General features: G+C 43.8%; 1 protein-coding gene across 1 annotated transcript in view; it reads right to left on the bottom strand.

Annotated features, from left to right (window-relative positions):
* LOC141156775 (calcium-activated chloride channel regulator 1-like) overlaps window positions 1–16,918 on the bottom strand; it is an 83,965-nt gene extending 67,047 nt beyond the window's left edge. The window contains exons 1-4 of the mRNA XM_073643153.1: window positions 16,698–16,918; window positions 16,337–16,474; window positions 12,442–12,592; window positions 10,266–10,374 (exon numbers count right to left, since the gene is read on the bottom strand). Of these exons, the coding sequence (XP_073499254.1) occupies window positions 10,266–10,374; window positions 12,442–12,592; window positions 16,337–16,474; window positions 16,698–16,856 (557 nt within the window). The 5' untranslated portion in view covers window positions 16,857–16,918. The remainder of the gene's footprint in view (window positions 1–10,265; window positions 10,375–12,441; window positions 12,593–16,336; window positions 16,475–16,697) is intronic.
* Window positions 16,919–18,317: the final 1,399 nt, after the last annotated feature.

Raw genomic sequence — 18,317 nt, 5'->3', positions numbered from 1 at the left:
CAACCTCGCACAACAGAAATGTGATCAAGGTCTCCCTCATCTGATGAGTCTTCCATCAGTTCGTCCTCCACTTCTTCCTGGGCTCCTGCACCTTCCTCGCTAGTTTGGCTGCTACCATGCACCCTGGTAAAACCATCTCCCCCACCCTCACATGCCTGCCGCCTTGGTGCTGCCGACCGTCTGGACCTTGCAGATGTTAGCCCTTCCGCATACAACTCCTCCTCCTCTACTTCCTCCACCTCCTCTTGTGCCACCACCTGACTCTGAATTCTGTTTAACATGTGCTCCAGCATGTAAATCACCGGAATAGTCATGCTGATAATGGCATCGTCAGCACTAAACATCTTCATCGCCATTTCAAAACTGTGCAGAAGGGTGCATAGGTCCCTGATCTAAGACCACTCCTCCAGCGTGATTTGCCCCACCTCTGGATCCCGTTGGCCCAGGCTATACGTCAGAACGTATTGCACCAGGGTTTGTCGGTGCTGCCACAGTCGCTGCAACATGTGCAGAGTTGAATTCCACCGGGTAGGCACATCGCATTTTAGCCGGGGAAGTGGCAGGCCCAACGACTTCTGTAGAGATGTAAGTCGCTGAGCTGCGGTATGCGAACGGAGGAAGTGAGCATACAGCGACCGTGCCCTCTGCAGAAGGCCATCTAGTCCGGGATAGTGGGCTAAAAATTGCTGGACAACCAGGTTCAACGCGTGAGCCATACAAGGCACGTGTGTGACATTGCCCCGGCGAAGGGCCGCACCCAGATTTGCAGCATTGTCGCACCGGCCTTCCCTGGTTTCAGGTCCAGTGGAGACAACCATTCATGAAATTGGTTCTCCAGAGCTGACCACAACTCCTCAGCTGTGTGACTCACATTTCCCAGACATTTCAAAGTAAAAACCGCCTGATGACGTTGAGCCCTACTGCCAGCATAGTAAGGAGGTGTGCAGGATCCCTTCTGCGCAGATAGAAAGCTTGTGGCATGACCAGACAGGCTTTAGGTGCAGGTGGAGGACCGAGAGGAGGTTGAGGAGGCAGAAGCAGTGGAGGAACTTTGACATAAAAACGATTAACGCACAATTCGTGGGGACGGCAAGACTTGGACAGCAGCCCCTTGTCCTGCTGTCACCATAGTTACCCAGTGCCCAGTCAGCGACATGTAACGCCCCTGTCCATGCCTACTCGTCCAAGTGTCTGTGGTGAAATGCACCCTGTCACACACAGAGTTTCTCAAAGAAGCGGTGATGTTGTGTGCGACATGCTGGTGGAGCGCAGGCACACCTTTCTTTGAGAAGTAGTGCCGACTGGGCATCTGGTACTGGGGCACTGCGACGGACATAAGGTCTCGAAAATCCTCTGTGTCCACCAGGTGGAAAGGCAGCATTTCTGTAGCCAAGAGCTCGCAGATGGTGAAATTCAACCTCTTAGCTTTCTCATGGCTAGGAGGAAATGGTCTTTTACTTGTCCACATCTGAGGGGCTGAGGGCTGGCTGTTGTGCTTAGACGGGGTTGATAAGGGTGTCCCCGGCAAACTGCCGGTCTGTGAGGAAGATGCAGGCGGACATGTTAGGTTGCCTTGATCCAAAGGTGGTGCTATCGATGTCGGACAGCGCTCAACACCAGCTGGTGTTACCACCTCCAAAGAAAATGATGACCTGCCAATCACGCTGGCTGTTGCGGGTAAAGAGGTGGCAGGTCTGCGTCCCAAAACAGGTGTGACTGCTGTCCCCCCAGTCACAGAGGATGAAGAGGCCACAGATGCACAAGATGGGGCAGACGGTGGTTGGCCCGGCCGGCTATGCCGCATTGTAGCACACTGAGCTTCCCACTGCAACTTATGCTTCATGTCCATGTGCCGGTTCATGCATGAAGTACTCAAACTATGTATTTTTTGGCCTCTACTTAGCTTTTGTTGACAAATGTTACAGATAACACGAGTTGGGTCATCTTTATCGATCTGAAAAATTGCCCAGGCTATGCAAGGCTTAGCACCCATGCGACCTGAAGAGCCACCACGACTTGTGGTCAGAGGCAGAGTTGTGTTTGAGGATGCAGTTGTTGACGTGCTTCCAGTACTACGTCTCTGTCCAGGAAGGCGCAACCTGACCTCGTCGTCACTAGCATCCTCCTCCACCTCCTCTGCTGACCTCATCTCTTGGCTGACTATGGGTTGACAGTAAGTGAGATCTCCAACCTCATCATCATCACCCTGTGTGTTATCACACCCGTCGTCCTCAGAGCCAACCTGTTCCTGCCCTGACAAAAAAATAAAGTTGTCGCTCCAATCAGGTATTTGAGTCTCATCATCGTCTTCCTCATTGTCTCCACCAACAGGAGTTACAGTTTGGGAATGAGGGTCTACATTATGGTCAGAACCTTCTGCGTCTGGTCCTGGATCCGACTCATAAAGATTCTGGGCATCAGTGCAGATCATTTCCTCGTTTGGATTCACAGAAGCGCTGGAGCCGACTTCTGATTCCCAGGCTATAGTATGAGTAAACATCTCTGCAGACTCAACCATCTGTTCTACCTCATACTCAGACGGGCAGCTGGAGATTTGGGAGCTGTGAGGAAGCAAGTGCGATTGGGGTGACACCTCTGAGGACTGGAGTATTTGTGATGTTGAAGTTGATGTGGAGGAGAGCCCACTTAAAGGAGCACTTGATATCCGGTGAAGCACCTGCTGTTTTTGTGCCTCATCTGGAATTTGTAGTGATTGGCGTGGCCGTAAGAAAGGGATCTTATCACATTGTCCGCTAAAAGAAGTAGACATTTTAGTTTTGCTGGAAGATGGTCTTTCTTCTGCAGATGTTACTGTTGCTTTAACACCTACTCCATGGACACAACCTTTTTTCCCCTTCCCAACACGCCTATTCCCCTTTCCACCAGCAGCAGGCCTTTTTCCACTCATTTTGGTGGTTAACTAATTCACAACTCTGGAGTTGTTTGCACAAAAAAACAACGGATGAGAACCGAGCAGAGCTGAGTGGCCAAACTGTGGTATTAGGCCAAAACTATTGTCTGGGTTAGATGCAGAAAAAAATTATATTCAGTTTGCAACCTGATGGAGGTCAGTATAGATGGACTAATAGAACAAGTCCCACACACAGCTAGAAGCCCAAATATTTTTTCATAGCTAGATGCAGAAAAAAATTATATTCAATTTGCAACCTGATGGAGGTCAGTATAGATGGACTAATAGAACAAGTCCCACACACTGCTAGAAGGCCAAATATTTTTTCAGAGCTAGATGTAGAAAAAAATTATATTCAATTTGCAACCTGATGGAGGTCAGTATAGATGGACTAATAGAACAAGTCCCACACACTGCTAGAAGGCCAAATATTTTTTCAGAGCTAGATGCAGAAAAATATTATATTCAATTTGCAACCTGATGGAGGTCAGTATAGATGGACTAATAGAACAAGTCCCACACACAGCTAGAAGCCCAAATATTTTTTCAGAGGTAGATGCAGAAAAAAATTATATTCAGTTTGCAACCTGATGGATTTCAGTATAGATGGACTAATAGAACAAGTCCCACACACAGCTAGAAGCCCAAATATTTTTTCAGAGCTAGATGCAGAAAAAAATTATATTCAGTTTGCAACCTGATGGAGTTCAGTGTAGATGGACTAATAGAACAAGTCCCACACACAGCTAGAAGCCCAAATATTTTTTCAGAGGTAGATGCAGAAAAAAATTATATTCAATTTGCAACCTGATGGAGGTCAGTATAGATGGACTAATAGAACAAGTCCCACACACTGCTAGAAGGCCAAATATTTTTTCAGAGCTAGATGCAGAAAAAAAGTATATTCAATTTGCAACCTGATGGAGGTCAGTATAGATGTTCTAATAGAACAAGTCCCACACACTGCTAGAAGGCCAAATATTTTTTCAGAGCTAGATGCAGAAAAAAATTATATTCAATTTGCAACCTGATGGAGGTCAGTATAGATGGACTAATAGAACAAGTCCCACACACTGCTAGAAGGCCAAATATTTTTTCAGAGCTAGATGCAGAAAAAAATTATATTCAATTTGCAACCTGATGGAGGTCAGTATAGATGGACTAATAGAAAAAGTCCCACACACTGCTAGAAGGCCAAATATTTTTTCAGAGCTAGATGCAGAAAAAAATTATATTCAATTTGCAACGTGATGGAGGTCAGTATAGATGGACTAATAGAACAAGTCCCACACACTGCTAGAAGCCCAAATATTTTTTCAGATGTAGATGCAGAAAAAAATTATATTCAGTTTGCAACCTGATGGAGGTCAGTATAGATGGACTAATAAAACAAGTCCCACACACTGCTAGAAGCCCAAATATTTTTTTCAGAGCTAGAAGCAGAAAAAAATTATATTCAGTTTGCAACCTGATGGAGGTCAGTATAGATGGACTAATAAAACAAGTCCCACACACTGCTAGAAGGCCAAATATTTTTTCAGAGCTAGATGCAGAAAAAAATTATATTCAATTTGCAACCTGATGGAGGTCAGTATAGATGGACTAATAGAATGATGCTATGCCCAAGAGGTTTTACTTCACTAGGTACAGTAAAAAAATTGGTATTCTATACACAGGTGGTGTAGCTTGCAACACAGATAGGCTACTCCACTGACTAACACACTCTGCAATAGGCCAAAAAGGATTAGCTTTGCTAGATTTAGCCAAATGCTGTGAAAAAAACTTGCACAGCACTGGCACAGACCTGCCTGGCAAAAACTGATAGGAACTGATGTAACTTAGTCCTGAAAAGGACTGCAATTACAATTAGTCTTTACTCCCACAACCTATCTATTTAAGAGCACAGACCTGCCTGATAAAAGTCGTAGGAAATTCTGTAACCTAGTCCTTAAAAGGACTGCAATCACAACTATTCCCTACTCCCAAGCTATCTGTAGATTTGTGTGAAAATTGGCTTGAAATTAACAAGGTATAGCGCACACAGCAATAGCGGTGCTGTCTAACACGCAGCTGCAGCAGTGAGAAAATGGTGGCGACGGGGAAAATGGCTGGGTCTTATAGGGCAAGGACATGTGACATACACTGCCAATGACACATGCCCTTGCTTGTGTGAAAAAAAGCACTTCGCTCCGTGTGTGCGCTGCTGATAGGCTCAGGGGCGGAACTACCGCCCGTGCAGTCGGTTCATTGAACGGGGGCTCCGAGGGAGAGGGGGCCCCTCCAGCCTCCAGCAGGGCCGCCATCAGGGCATGACTGCCCTGACTCCAGTATGGGGCCCGGCCGGTAGGGGCCCCCTCGGGGGCCCTCCTCTTGTGCGTCTCTCTCCTCATGGGGCCCCCGGCCCCATGCTATGCGCCGGGTCCGGGACATTTCAGCGCTGAGCTGCGCTGTTGCAGCAGCGCCTTCATGATTCCCCTGACTTCCGGTCATGTGCCGTCACATGGCCGGAAGTCAGGAGAACCTGCTGTCAGCGATTTGGACGAGCGCCAGGATTCTGCAGGGATCGCATGGGGGCAAGTATAACAAGTTTTATTTTTTTTTAAATACAATTAACTAGGAGTGGAGAGATGGGAGATGCACATGTGTGTGTGTGTGTGTGGGGGGGAGATGGGAGATGCACATGTGTGTGTGTGGGGGGGGAGATGGGAGATGCACATGTGTGTGGGGGGGGTGGGAGATGCACATGTGTGTGTGGGGGGGAGATGGGAGATGCACATGTGTGTGGGGGGGAGATGGGAGATGCACATGTGTGTGTGGGGGGAGATGGGAGATGCACATGTGTGGGGGGGGAGATGGGAGATGCACATGTGTGGGGGGGATGGGAGATGCACATGTGGTGGGGGGGGAGATGGGAGATGCACATGTGTGGGGGGGGAGATGGGAGATGCACATGTGGGGGGGGTGAGAGAGGTGCACATGTGGTGGAGGGGGATGAGAGAGGTGCACATGTGGTGGAGGGGGATGAGAGAGGGACACATGTGGGGGAGGGGGACGAGAGGGGCACATGTGGGGGAGGGGGATGAGAGAGGGGCACATGTGGGGGAGGGGGTGAGAGATGTGCACATGGGGGGGATGAGAGCTGCACATGGGGGGGTTTGAGAGCTGCACATGGGGGAATTGGGAGTAGGGGGATAATGAGCTGCACATAACGAATGTGGGGTGGGGGAGAGTAAATGATAAATGATGATGGGGTGGGGAGAGCACGGACATGATATAATGAATTTGGGCAGGGGGTGCATGTAAATATTGAATGCGGGGAGCAGGAAGTATAGAGTAGGGGGCGTTGCGGATGCAGGAGTGTGACTGGTAACAAATTGGCGGAAAGAGTAGAGGTTCTAATTAAATTATATATTAAGTGCCTATTTACAGTTAATGGGGGCACAGTGGTGGATTACAATTTATATTTGGAATGGTAGGTTGCATAATAACTAACCATATATTGATGGTGGATGCACGTCTGTATTCAGCTGCGTAATGTAGAAGTTGGGGAATGTGCTCTAGATAACTGTGTTATTTTATGCAGAGACGAGTCCTGGCTGGAAGACGTGATGGTGGTCTGTGCTGGATGAAGGAGAAAAGCGAAGATGAAGGACTTCACCTAGAGACGTCACCGGTGAGTCAGTCTATTACATGTACACTGTGTATAATGTCACTGGTGATCACTGTATTACCTGTACACTGACACTATATACAGAGCTCCTGTGTATAATGTCACTGGTGATCACTGTATTACCTGTACACTGACACTATATACAGAGCTCCTGTGTATAATTTCACTGGTGATCACTGTATTACCTGTACACTGACACTATATACAGAGCTCCTGTGTATAATGTCACTGGTGATCCCTGTATTACCTGTACACTAACACTATATACAGAGCTCCTGTGTATAATGTCACTGATGATCACTGTATTACCTGTACACTATATACAGAGCTCCTGTGTATAATGTCACTGGTGATCACTGTATTACCTGTACACTGACACTATATACAGAGCTCCTGTGTATAATTTCACTGGTGATCACTAGATTACCTGGACACTTACGTTATACATACCATGTATAGAGCTTCCGTGTATAATGACACTTATGGTAATATTAGTAATGTGGTGGTAATATTAGTAATGTAGTGGTAATATGTGGTCTGGTCATGGTGTGGCAGTTTTTCTCCCTTCTGTGTGGTATTATTCGGTCACTATGTTGTGGTAATATGTGGTCTGGTCATGGTGTGGCGGTATTCCCTGTATGTGGTATTATTGGTCATTTAAAAAAAAATGTATATGACACATTCCCTTAAAGAAAACTAAATAAAAATATATCTAAAAAGAGTATTGGATATTTTAAGAAAATTTTAATAGGTTAGAGTAGGGCCCGGCCAGAAGAGTCTACCTTATCGTGGTGGCGGCTTTAAAAATCTTTTGGCCAAAACAAAAGCTGATGGCTATGTATGTGGCGCCGTCACATGGCCAAACGTCAGGAGAACCTGGTGGCAGCGACGTGGACGAGCGCCAGGATTCTGCAGGGATTGCATGGGGGTAAGTATAACAAGTTTTATTTTTTTTAAATACAATTAATTAACTAGGAGTGGGGGGAATCAGAGATGCACGGGGGGGATGAGAGATGCACATGGGGGGGTGAGAGATGCACATGGGGGGGTGAGAGATGCACATGGGGGGTGAGAGATGCACATGGGGGGGTGAGAGATGCACATGGGGGGGTGAGAGATGCACATGGGGGGGTGAGAGATGCACATGGGGGGGTGAGAGATGCACATGGGGGGATGAGAGATGCACATGGGGGGATGAGAGATGCACATGGGGGGATGAGAGATGCACATGGGGGGATGAGAGATGCACGGGGGGTGAGAGCTGCACATGGGTGGGATGAGAGCTGCACATGGGGGGGTGAGAGATGCACATGGGGGGTTATGTTTACATAACTTTGTTGCCTTATGAAGGGCAGGGGGGGCCCCCCAAAATTTCTTGCACAGGGGCCCACTACAGTCTGTGTCCGCCCCTGGATAGGCTGACAGATTGCACCTCCCCACTGTAAATGCGGGAAAGAGAAAAAAAAATGGAGATCTTCATTATTCCTGCAGAGATCCATCCCCTGCACCTCCCCCCGCCCCGCTGTACACTCAAACTGCGTATTAACATTAATTTTCACCATTACTGAGACAAAATCCAGTTATGATTTTGGTGCACGAACAGTTATCGAACATAACCTCGTACAGCCGAATTTTTTTCAAATCGTTCGTGTTCGCCGAACGGCTCGAGCAACGCCCAAAATAGCTCGAATTTGAGATTGGCGAACAGTTCGAGTCGAACAACGCTCATCTCTAATCCTTACCTGGGAGTGCAATACCCCTGTAGTGGCCGAACCCTCGGGGCGCTACACATGCTCACAAATATCTGTTCTGTTAATATTCTAGGACAAATTTTTTAATGCACAATTGTGATTACTTCCGTAGACTACAAGCGTATGATTTCCTAATGATATTTAGAAATGTAATTATAATAGTATTTTGTATTTTCATTTTTTTTATTCCCTGAAAAAGTGTTTTAACATATTCTTATTAGTTAAGTGAAGTTTGGTTGCAATTAGATTCAGCTGTTTTTTGAGGGGAGATCGTTATATGCTTTATATTTCTATCTATTTTTCATTTTAAACTTATTTCACTTATTTCATAGTTTCATAGTGTTAACGTCTGAAAGAAAACACAAGGCCATAAAGTTCAACCCATAGCTTAACATGTGGATACATGTTAAAAGAGTTTTCATACTTAAAAAAAAATTACAGTGCGCAGCTATGCTGATAAAAGAAAAAAAAGAAGCAATACTTATCCCAGGAATCTACTCCCCACTCCAACCATCTCTGCTAGATCGAAAATAATGGCTTCCCAACCACCTTTTGACCCTGCAGTCAATCAGTTGGTAGGTAGATTGTTAGAACAGCACCACCACGGCAGCAAGTGGATTCCTTCTATCAGAATTGATACGAAAAAAAAAACGGGATGGGAATGCACCACCAAGTTGGATAATGATGTGACTTCCAGTCCGGCCTTGTGATTTCCGGTCCTCTGTTGTTTGTGTGCATATGTTTGTATGATTGGTATTTTCCTTTATCATTGTTTGTATTACCTTGTTAGTCTGGTTTGTGTACTACCATACACAACTACTCCCCTCTTCCCTGGGTGGGGGGAGGGAATAGACTGAGGGCAGATTAAGGAGCTCAGACAAGGTACGTGGCCCCGGTGTCTTCGCCTTCAGAAGTATTCCGGGGAACATGGCCAGCTAGGGCGCCCCTAGCGTTAGGGACAGGGAAAAAGCCCCTGGTCCCAGGATACCTGTCAACAGAACCGTGAAATTATCTATCTCTATCCTTCCCAACTTCAGAAGATCAGATCCCAGCACCTTGCCTATCCTGTTATTGAATGTGCTGCATCCTGTAAGGGTGTATTCTTACTGATATTAAAGCAGCTGCATTTTTTTTTAGGTTTTTTATTTGGCTGGTGTCCAAGGTCCCCTACCGCTATGGCTGCTACGGCTATTGTTCAGCCCATGGTAAGATTCACTTTCTTGTTCTTTCTCCCATTACATTCACTTTGGGTGAAAATATTTCCTTCTCCCTTGTTTCTTCATAAATTTGTAAATTGTAAATATACAAATCATAGAAAAACTGAAAATTGCTCAATTTTTTACACTAAGTCCCTCTGAAACTCCCAGCTCATCTTACAGATGAAGAAAGAAAAACCTCCATAAAATGAATTAAAAAATATTATACAATAATAAATAATAATAATTTTTATTTCTTTAACGCTAACATATTCTGTAGCACTCAAATTGCCTTGGGTAGTGCATTCCAAGGAATTGGCCCAGCACATGAGAAGCCTTAGACAAGGGAGTGGGACATAAGGATTATTGTGAGGATGCTAATCTTAGGTCATTAACAGAACGGAGGGTGGTAGACTGAGATGAGGGAGGAGATGATATGGTGGTGCTGAATCGAGCACTTTGTAGGTGAGAGTGATAAGTTTATATTGAACTCTGTAGCTGATGGGCAACCATTGCAATGACTGGCCCAGGGTAGAGGCATCGGTGTAGTGGTGGGAAAGAAATGTGATACTGGCTGCTGCATTCAGGACGGATTCGAGAGGGATCAACCAGAAGAAAAACTAATTTGGTAACTTCCCTTTTTTATAATGACATCAAAGCTATAATGGAAATCACTTTACTAAGAACTTATGCCACCTTCACCATTCTATACGTAAGTACAAGACTATAATGGGCACCTTGTAGCTTCTACTCTTCCATTTCTTCCGATGTAGTAAGGAGTGTCTGTACTGTACTCATCATAGACACCCCACCGAATATGAGCCCATTCATGGACAAACACTCTTCCTTAAGACATAATAAATAAGATGTGTGTTACCAAACATGACTAATGCTCAATGAATTGTTGAGTAATTATAGCAACTAAATCACTCCCAAATATTAACCATTTCGGCGAGTATGCTCGGGCGAGTACCGAGTATCTTCAGCGTACTCGGTGATATATTTGATTCACTCCTGTGTACATGATTTGTGACTGTTTGACAGCTTTAATACATGTGAGGAATGCTTGTTTCTTTTGCATTCCTCACATGTATTAAAGCTGTCAAAAAGTCGCAAATCATGCACACGGGAGTGATTCAAACATATCATCGAGTACACTGGAGATACTCACCGAAAGGGTTAACCAAGCATACTCGCTCATCACTAGTGGCCACCAAAAAGTTTCCATAAAGCTTTAACTTCTTACATCACTACAAAAATAGATCTCAATGGTGTTGGTGGCTCAAAGAAAGAAGGTCTTTGGTTACAATATAAGGGAATAAGGGAACTTAATAGAGGGAGCATGAACATGATGTTATCATATCATCATTTCTGCACCATTTCTGCATCTTTTGGCAGGAAAAACACAGCATAAAATAGGTAAATTTTTTCTGCGTTTTTTGTTGCATTTTTTTACAAGCGTTTTTGTTGCAGATTTTTCCACTCATGCACATTTATATCTGCACCAAAATTGTAAGTAAAAAATAAGCAACGTGTGCATGAGAATTCAAGATTCTCGTTCACTTTGCTGGCATCAGAAAACCATTCAGGTTTTGTGACAAATCTATGTAAAAAAAAACGCGACAAAAATGTGATCTGCAACGTGTGCACATGCCCTTAGACTGTAAGATGATGTGCCATAAAAATACAAACTAACAAGTACAACTACCTGCACTCTGCTGATTACAGAATTAGGCTATATTCACACATTGCATTTTTGCTGCGTTTTTTTGCTGCACTTTTTTATGCAAATTAAAAGCTGTTTTTTTACAGTGCCAGCAAAAGCTATGCAATTTCAGAAACCTCATGCACAGGTTTGTTTTTTTTCCAGACTGAATTGAAAAACTGCTGCATTTTTGATAGCATTTTGGCAACATTTTTTCACCCATATAAAGCAAAGAGTAAGTGCAAAAATCCAACAAAAATACAGCAAAAATGCTGCTATCAGTTTTTGCAGCATTTTTGGTGAATAAAAACGCAGGTACAGTATGATGTATTTTTGTGATTTTCCCAAATGTAAACCATAATGTCTCGGTATTCTCACATGAGCGTGGCTGTTAGTATTAGTACAGTTTAATTAAATTAGTAATATGTGAGAAAGAGAACAATGTGTGGCCAACTCAAGGCCCAACAAATGTGTGAAAGTAAACAATGCCCTACCAACTCAATGCCCTACTAATGTGTTAAGTAACCAATGTCCTACCAATTCAACTTTACCAGCTGTTTTTACATTTGCAATTGTGTATTTTTTTCATGAACTCATGTAACCTTAGAGTAGAAGCAAAGATGCACTTTGGGATCTTGAAAAATGCAGCAAAAAGAACAACAAAAATGCAGCAAAACCTGGGATTTAGCCTTAGGTACTAAATATATAATTCTGCATGTTTTACTCTGTGGATTAAGATAATAATATCACACATTTTATTTAAAATGAACATCAATTTATTTGCTATTAACCAATATTAAACAGTCCACTACTTTAATAATGATGATCTATCCATGGGATTTGGATGTTAATCAGATCAGTCAACGTCCAACATCCCACGCCCTCACTTGCTTCAGCAACAGCCGGATGTAAACAGTCTTCGTACTCGGAACAGTCCAGCTCTGAACACTGTCGAGTGGCAGCTCCCAGGTACTATAGATCATCTCCTAGTATTTGGGTGCAACCACTAAACAGTGTACAGAGCGGGGCTCTTCCAATTCCGTATAGTTTGTTTCTTTAGCAGCCTCTGGAGCTGGTAACAGCTATTTGCTGGAGAAGCTGGGTGTCAGTCTATCACTGATCTGATATCGATGTCCCATCCAAGAACATGCCATCAGTACCACAGTAATGGAAAATCTCTATAAATATTCTGTTCTAAGTTTCCATACCTCGAGGTCCATACACTGAGATTAGACTGTCATCCAGTAAAAAATTAGGTGTTAGGTGGATGTACCTTCCTGGTTCCCCACAGCGTCCATATTGTAAAGTGTATGGATCATCTCTGTATTTCAGGTAAGGGCTAGCAATAATAACATCCGCCTAGGTGGGACATATTCAGAAAATTAGTCAATGTAATTAGTGTAAAAAATTATTGCAATATTATTAGGGTCATACCAATTAATTGAAAACTTCTCTCTGTCCAGGAGGCAGATTGCTGTAGCATCTCCCACTGCTCTTTCTGCATTGGAACTTAATAAGCCCACCCTGTTAGAGTAATCTTTGCGTGAATGAGAAAGTTAAGTTTCTGATTTCTGTTTGTTTCAGGAGTCCGCAGAATCCCACACAGACTAATTTTTCTCATTAATCTCTCCTTTTTTGTAATCCTCCAACCATGGGCCAAGATAATTGATAACTGGTATCTAGAACTGCGTCTCGTGCTAATCCTTGCAAATTCCGTGGCATATACAGTATATCTTTATTATTGTTAGTAGTGTGAACGCCACCTGAAACCCAAATTAGTCCCCCTCCAGCTAATCATTACCAGCGTGTGGTTATGTAAGGGAAAAAGCAGTAGTGTGAAAAAAAAAATAATTGATTTGAATTTGGTTATTAGTTCTTCCAGAATTTAAAATCAGGGTGCCCATATTTGCTAAATGTTATTTTCATTTTAATTTCTTCTTTTTCATCATAATTGGTTGAAAAATATTATATTATTTATCTCTTTTTTCCACAAATCAAGGGAAGTTAATTGCCATCCATTTTTTGACAATCAGTCTGACTAAAAAAAAAATTGTCGGTATATGGCTTCTAAATTTGTAACAGATAGGTATAGCCACTCAAGCCCCCAATATATTTAAACAAAATTTCCAGCATATGACCATTTTCTTTTGCATATGTTTATATTATTAGTTGCATAACATTTTGCAAAAAGTTATGCAACATCCAGCATATCCACTGCATGTGAAAAATATCAGCATCATCTGTATTACATCATGAGGCCACGGCCCCACTATCAGTATTTGGACAGTATTTTTTCTCAGGAGTGGGAGCCAAAACCAGGAGTGGGTGATAAATGCAGAATTGGTGACTTGTTTCTATTATACCTTTTATATGATTGTTCCTCACCTGATTTTGGCTCCCACTCCTGAGAAAAAATACTGACCAAATACTGAGAGTGGGGCCATGGCCTAACTCAAGTATACTGATGAAGATATCATTACCAGATATTTTGATCTTCTGGAGATGTAGTACATCATATTGTTAAGGGGAATCTGTCACCCCCTGGGACCTATCAGACTTCTAATATGGGCCATACTAGTATGTATAGATTTACATTTCTATCACCTGTATGTGTGTCACCCCAGGCCTGGATACCACAAATATTAAAGGCTATGTCTGAGAGCAGGAGGGAGGTTCCCTGGTCAGGGACCATTAGCATGCAGCATCTCCTGTCCCAGGCCAGTAGGGGGAGCAGGCTGCCACTATAAAAGCTGGAACTGGGGCAGGGTTAGAGAGACCAGAACCCACTTCTGAAGTGTCCAGAAGGGTTCTCAGAGAAGAGGGACAGGTCAGCAGCAGCTGAGGAGTCCGTGAGGCAGAGGAGAGACTGCGAGCCAGGTACAGAGGCGACGAGAGCCGGTCCTGGCTGAGATAAGTACACAACCGGACATTGGGATCCGAGGCTGTCAGGGTTGCAAGCCCAGCAGCAGAGAACCAACCCGCGAGGGATTTCAGGTCCATTGGCCTAAGAAGCCTGGAGGCTCCGCCACACAGAAGGACCGGTACAGCACGGAGAAGCAACAGGTACCTAAGGCCCGAGTCGCAAGACATACAGGCGAAGTACACGGCCAGCTCAGGGATGTGGGCTATTACACCACGAAAAGGGGGATAGTCAGCAAGAGCAAAGAGAGAACGGTAGGCCTACACACTCACCCTGACCAGTGGAGTTCGCCCGAGTGTTCTCAGATACCCAGGCCCATTCCTAACCGGTACTCCTGTTGGGTCAGTAATAACATCTGCAATAAAGACCCTGGACTGTTTGAAGCGGACTCTGAACTCTTACCATTGCGGCCTGCACTATCACCCCCAGCATTCACCTACACTGCCCTGAGGCTACACTCTTCCCGTGGGGAGTTGTCCTACCCCTGTGCTGCACACCAACACCAGCCTCAGTGGTCTGCCTCGCAGCGGCGGTTATCTCTGACCGCAATCCACGGGTGGCATAGTCGGACATTCAAAACACTGATAAATAGACTGTCACAATTTGGTCTGACCACCCTGACCCACGGGATCGGGTTGGCACTACTACCCCCAGCATCGCATAGAAGCCCAGTTCCGGGTGCCCCACGGCACAGGGGGAGAGTCATATGGCCATAGTAGAGGTCTGATAGGTCCCAGGTGGTGACAGATTTCCTTTAAAGGGGTTGTCCAGTCTAAAATGAAAAGACTACAGTCACTCTGTGTGATTGCAGACCTCTAAATCCTCCCGGTGAACACACTTTTAGATGCAGAACTCGCCGGTGTCTGTCCCGGGAATGACGGTCAGGTATCCGATATGTATACTCCAGGATAGAACCTGTCTAGTGGGCTTAGCCTTGCTGAATACACTTGTATTGAGGGAGGCCGCACGCGCTAGTAGAGACGTTCTACTCAGGAGTATGCATATCGCATACCTGACCGACCCGTCCCAGGGCAGACAGCATCGCCGGGAGGATTCCCAGGGCTCTGGGAGGGTTCACAAGTCTGCAGTCATATAGAGTGACTGCAGACTTGGCATTTTAAACCAGAAAAACCCTTTAAAGTGTTTATCCCATGCCTTGTCTTCAAAAGTGCATCACTCCCCTGCATTCCAGCTTCTTTCCTGCCAGGAATGGTTCATTCTTGATGACCGACCATTCAGACCAGTAGTATGGTTGTGCCACTAGTCCAAATGAGTGATCTCCGATGCTACAAACAGATCTTTGTCTGCGCAGCATCAAAGGAGCATAGGGGAACTGAAGCTGGCCAGATTCAGCTATCGACTAGATTCAGAACAGCGCTTGCTAGCTCTATAGAAAAGAGGTTGTTCTCATTTTCTTGGAGACTGTCTATTGTCGATAGTCCGCAATAGTGTACAATAACTTAGGCAGCAAGCAGTAAATGATATAATTCTTGAGAATGGAAAGGATTTTTAATAAGAGGCAAATTGCAAAGTTTCTTGTTTTCACAATGTAATTTCACCCATTTAGGAAGATGAGACAACTCCTTTAACATTTTTTTCCCTGTGGATTTAGTCACTTTTGTTATACCGTCTAATTGTTACATTACTAAATGCCCATTAATCCTTTGTGTACAAATCTACATTTCTTAATTGCAGGTATCTATAATTCCGAATTTTGTCATATTCCTCCCTTATATTTTAAAATTACATAAGCAGTATTCTCATTATAGACATTAATGTAACATCCACAGGATGTTCCATAAATATCTGATAAATGAGGGTCTCACCACTAAGTCGCACTAATCTGGTCCCTTAGCATCCCATCCCGGCTGCTGTAAGTGGAAAGTTGCACATGCACAGTTCTTTTAATTGACTTATATAGGTTTTTAGAAAACAGCTGAACACACCCATAGTCTATCTTTGCCATATCTGGAGAAAGTAAACCTCCTGGCACCCCGGTCTGTCTGGTACTGAGAGCATTGGCAGTAAAGAGTTTACATTAAACTATTAGAAATACCCCCAAAAAAATACATTTAAACTTTACATATTTCGATCTACATTATAAAACTGCAGCCCCAAGTGAATCAATAACTAATACAATTAAGGAAAACATTTAAGAACAACATGGAGTATTTATACTGAACCTTGTCATAGGTCTCTGTCTTACTCTTGGTGTAATTTCTGTTGGGCCAGGATGGAGGGATTAGGATTTTTACACTTCTTATGAAAAGTCGTTTCTTTGTAGCGTAGAACAGATATGTAGTTGCTTCTTTTATCATATCCTAAAAAATTATAAAACATGGATTAATGAAACATGTTTTCAATTCAAATATTCATTATCTAGTGCCATTATTCATTGAAGTTTCACAATGAATTACAAAGCAGTTAATAATCAAAGCAATGAAGTCAGGAACAAGGCAAATACAAAAAGAGAACCTTGGTCCCATGAGCTTACAGTCTAATATGTGATTACTTTGTAACTTATAGGAATCTCTCTGGAAGTACCTGGATTTTGGTGATTATTTTAGCATCTTCTTGTAAACTTGGGTTAATGGCGATGACAATGTCTTTATATCCACCATTGTCAAGTTTGACCATAGAACTGTCGGCTCTCCAGAAGATTTGTGATGCCACAATGAACCCTGCCAGCATCCAGAGCTTCATCCTCTGCTATGTACAGGCACTGTTCACTGACAGAATGGATTGTGAAAGCCTGCTATATATATATGTTTGCTCTGTCCATACAACCATCTCTGTTACCATTGGAGTTGTATGTTTAGCTTTAACTGTCATTAAGTGATGGAGAAGGAAGTTTCCTCCTGATACTTTGATTACGTTTTGAATATTCACTGTATCTACATAAGGAAGGGTCAAAACCTTTAAAAATGTGATCATTTAGTGAGATCCCACTGATATTTCAGTACATATTACTTTATAATATAGCAGAACTATTAATCTGAATTCTTACAGATGCAGTGCAAGAGGACAGGGGCGAAAGCATGGGGCCCCATCGCAAAATTCCAAATTGGGCCCCCCTCACTCATAAAAAAAAAAATTCTACAAAGTTGAATAACAACGCAATGGTGCAGTCACAAAAGGGCATACCTCTCAACTTTTGAAGACAGGACAGTGGACATGTATAGTGGCATCTACATGTGTAAATGTGCCCATATGGCAGCCCTTTAATGTTCTCACCCATTATGATATCCCTTTTATGGCCCTATAGATTAAGATGCCCCCGAAATTACATCCACCACACTGTATGATACCCCCTACAATAAGTTCCCCTATGGTAACCCCACAAGCACAATATGAAGACCCCATAGTCCCCCCTATCAAAGTTTGATGGTCCCACAGACCCACACAGTATGATGGCCCCCCCAAAGCTCCCATACAGTATGATGGAGCCACAGACCCACACCGTATGATGGCCCTCACAACCTCCCACACAGTATAATGGCCCTACAATGTATGATTGCCTCCACATGACCCCCATACAACATGTATGATGGTCTGCATAGGTCCCCCACAAATTAACATTGGCCCCCACAGTATTAGAAACCACAGTATGATAGTCCCCACAAGCCCCTCACACACAACATGATGTCCCCCATAGTAGACCCTATTATCGCATACGGCACCACAGCCCCCTGCAAGTCCTGACTGGTGAAAAAAAATCTATAAAAACTACTCACCTAGCCCAGTTTCCCCCAAGAGCTACTCTTCTCTATGCAGCGTGTGACATGAGGCTACACACAACAGGCGCACTATGGTGAAGTCATCATGCCTGCTGCGCTGAGACACAGATTCACCACTGAATGGTACAGGAAAGAGCCTTTTAGCACTGAGCTCAAAAGTGGCCAGGCGGCCTGCCGCTATTAGTGGTATGCCATTGGTAGTATAGTAAGAGCTATCTTACACTGTGATATATATACAGTACAGACCAAAAGTTTGGACACAACTTCTCTTTTAAAGATTTTTCTGTATTTTCATGAATATGAAAATCGTACATTCACAATGAAGTCATCAAAACTATGAATTAACACATGTGGAATTATATACTTAACAAAAAAGTGTGAAACAACTGAAAATATGTCTTATATTCTAGGTTCTTCAAAGTAGCCA

This window comes from Phyllobates terribilis, unplaced genomic scaffold (assembly GCF_046119375.1).
Source record: "Phyllobates terribilis strain yellow unplaced genomic scaffold, ASM4611937v1 Scaffold_8__6_contigs__length_399053987, whole genome shotgun sequence".
Lineage (NCBI taxonomy): Eukaryota > Metazoa > Chordata > Amphibia > Anura > Dendrobatidae > Phyllobates > Phyllobates terribilis.
This window is presented reverse-complemented; position numbering and strand designations above follow the sequence as displayed.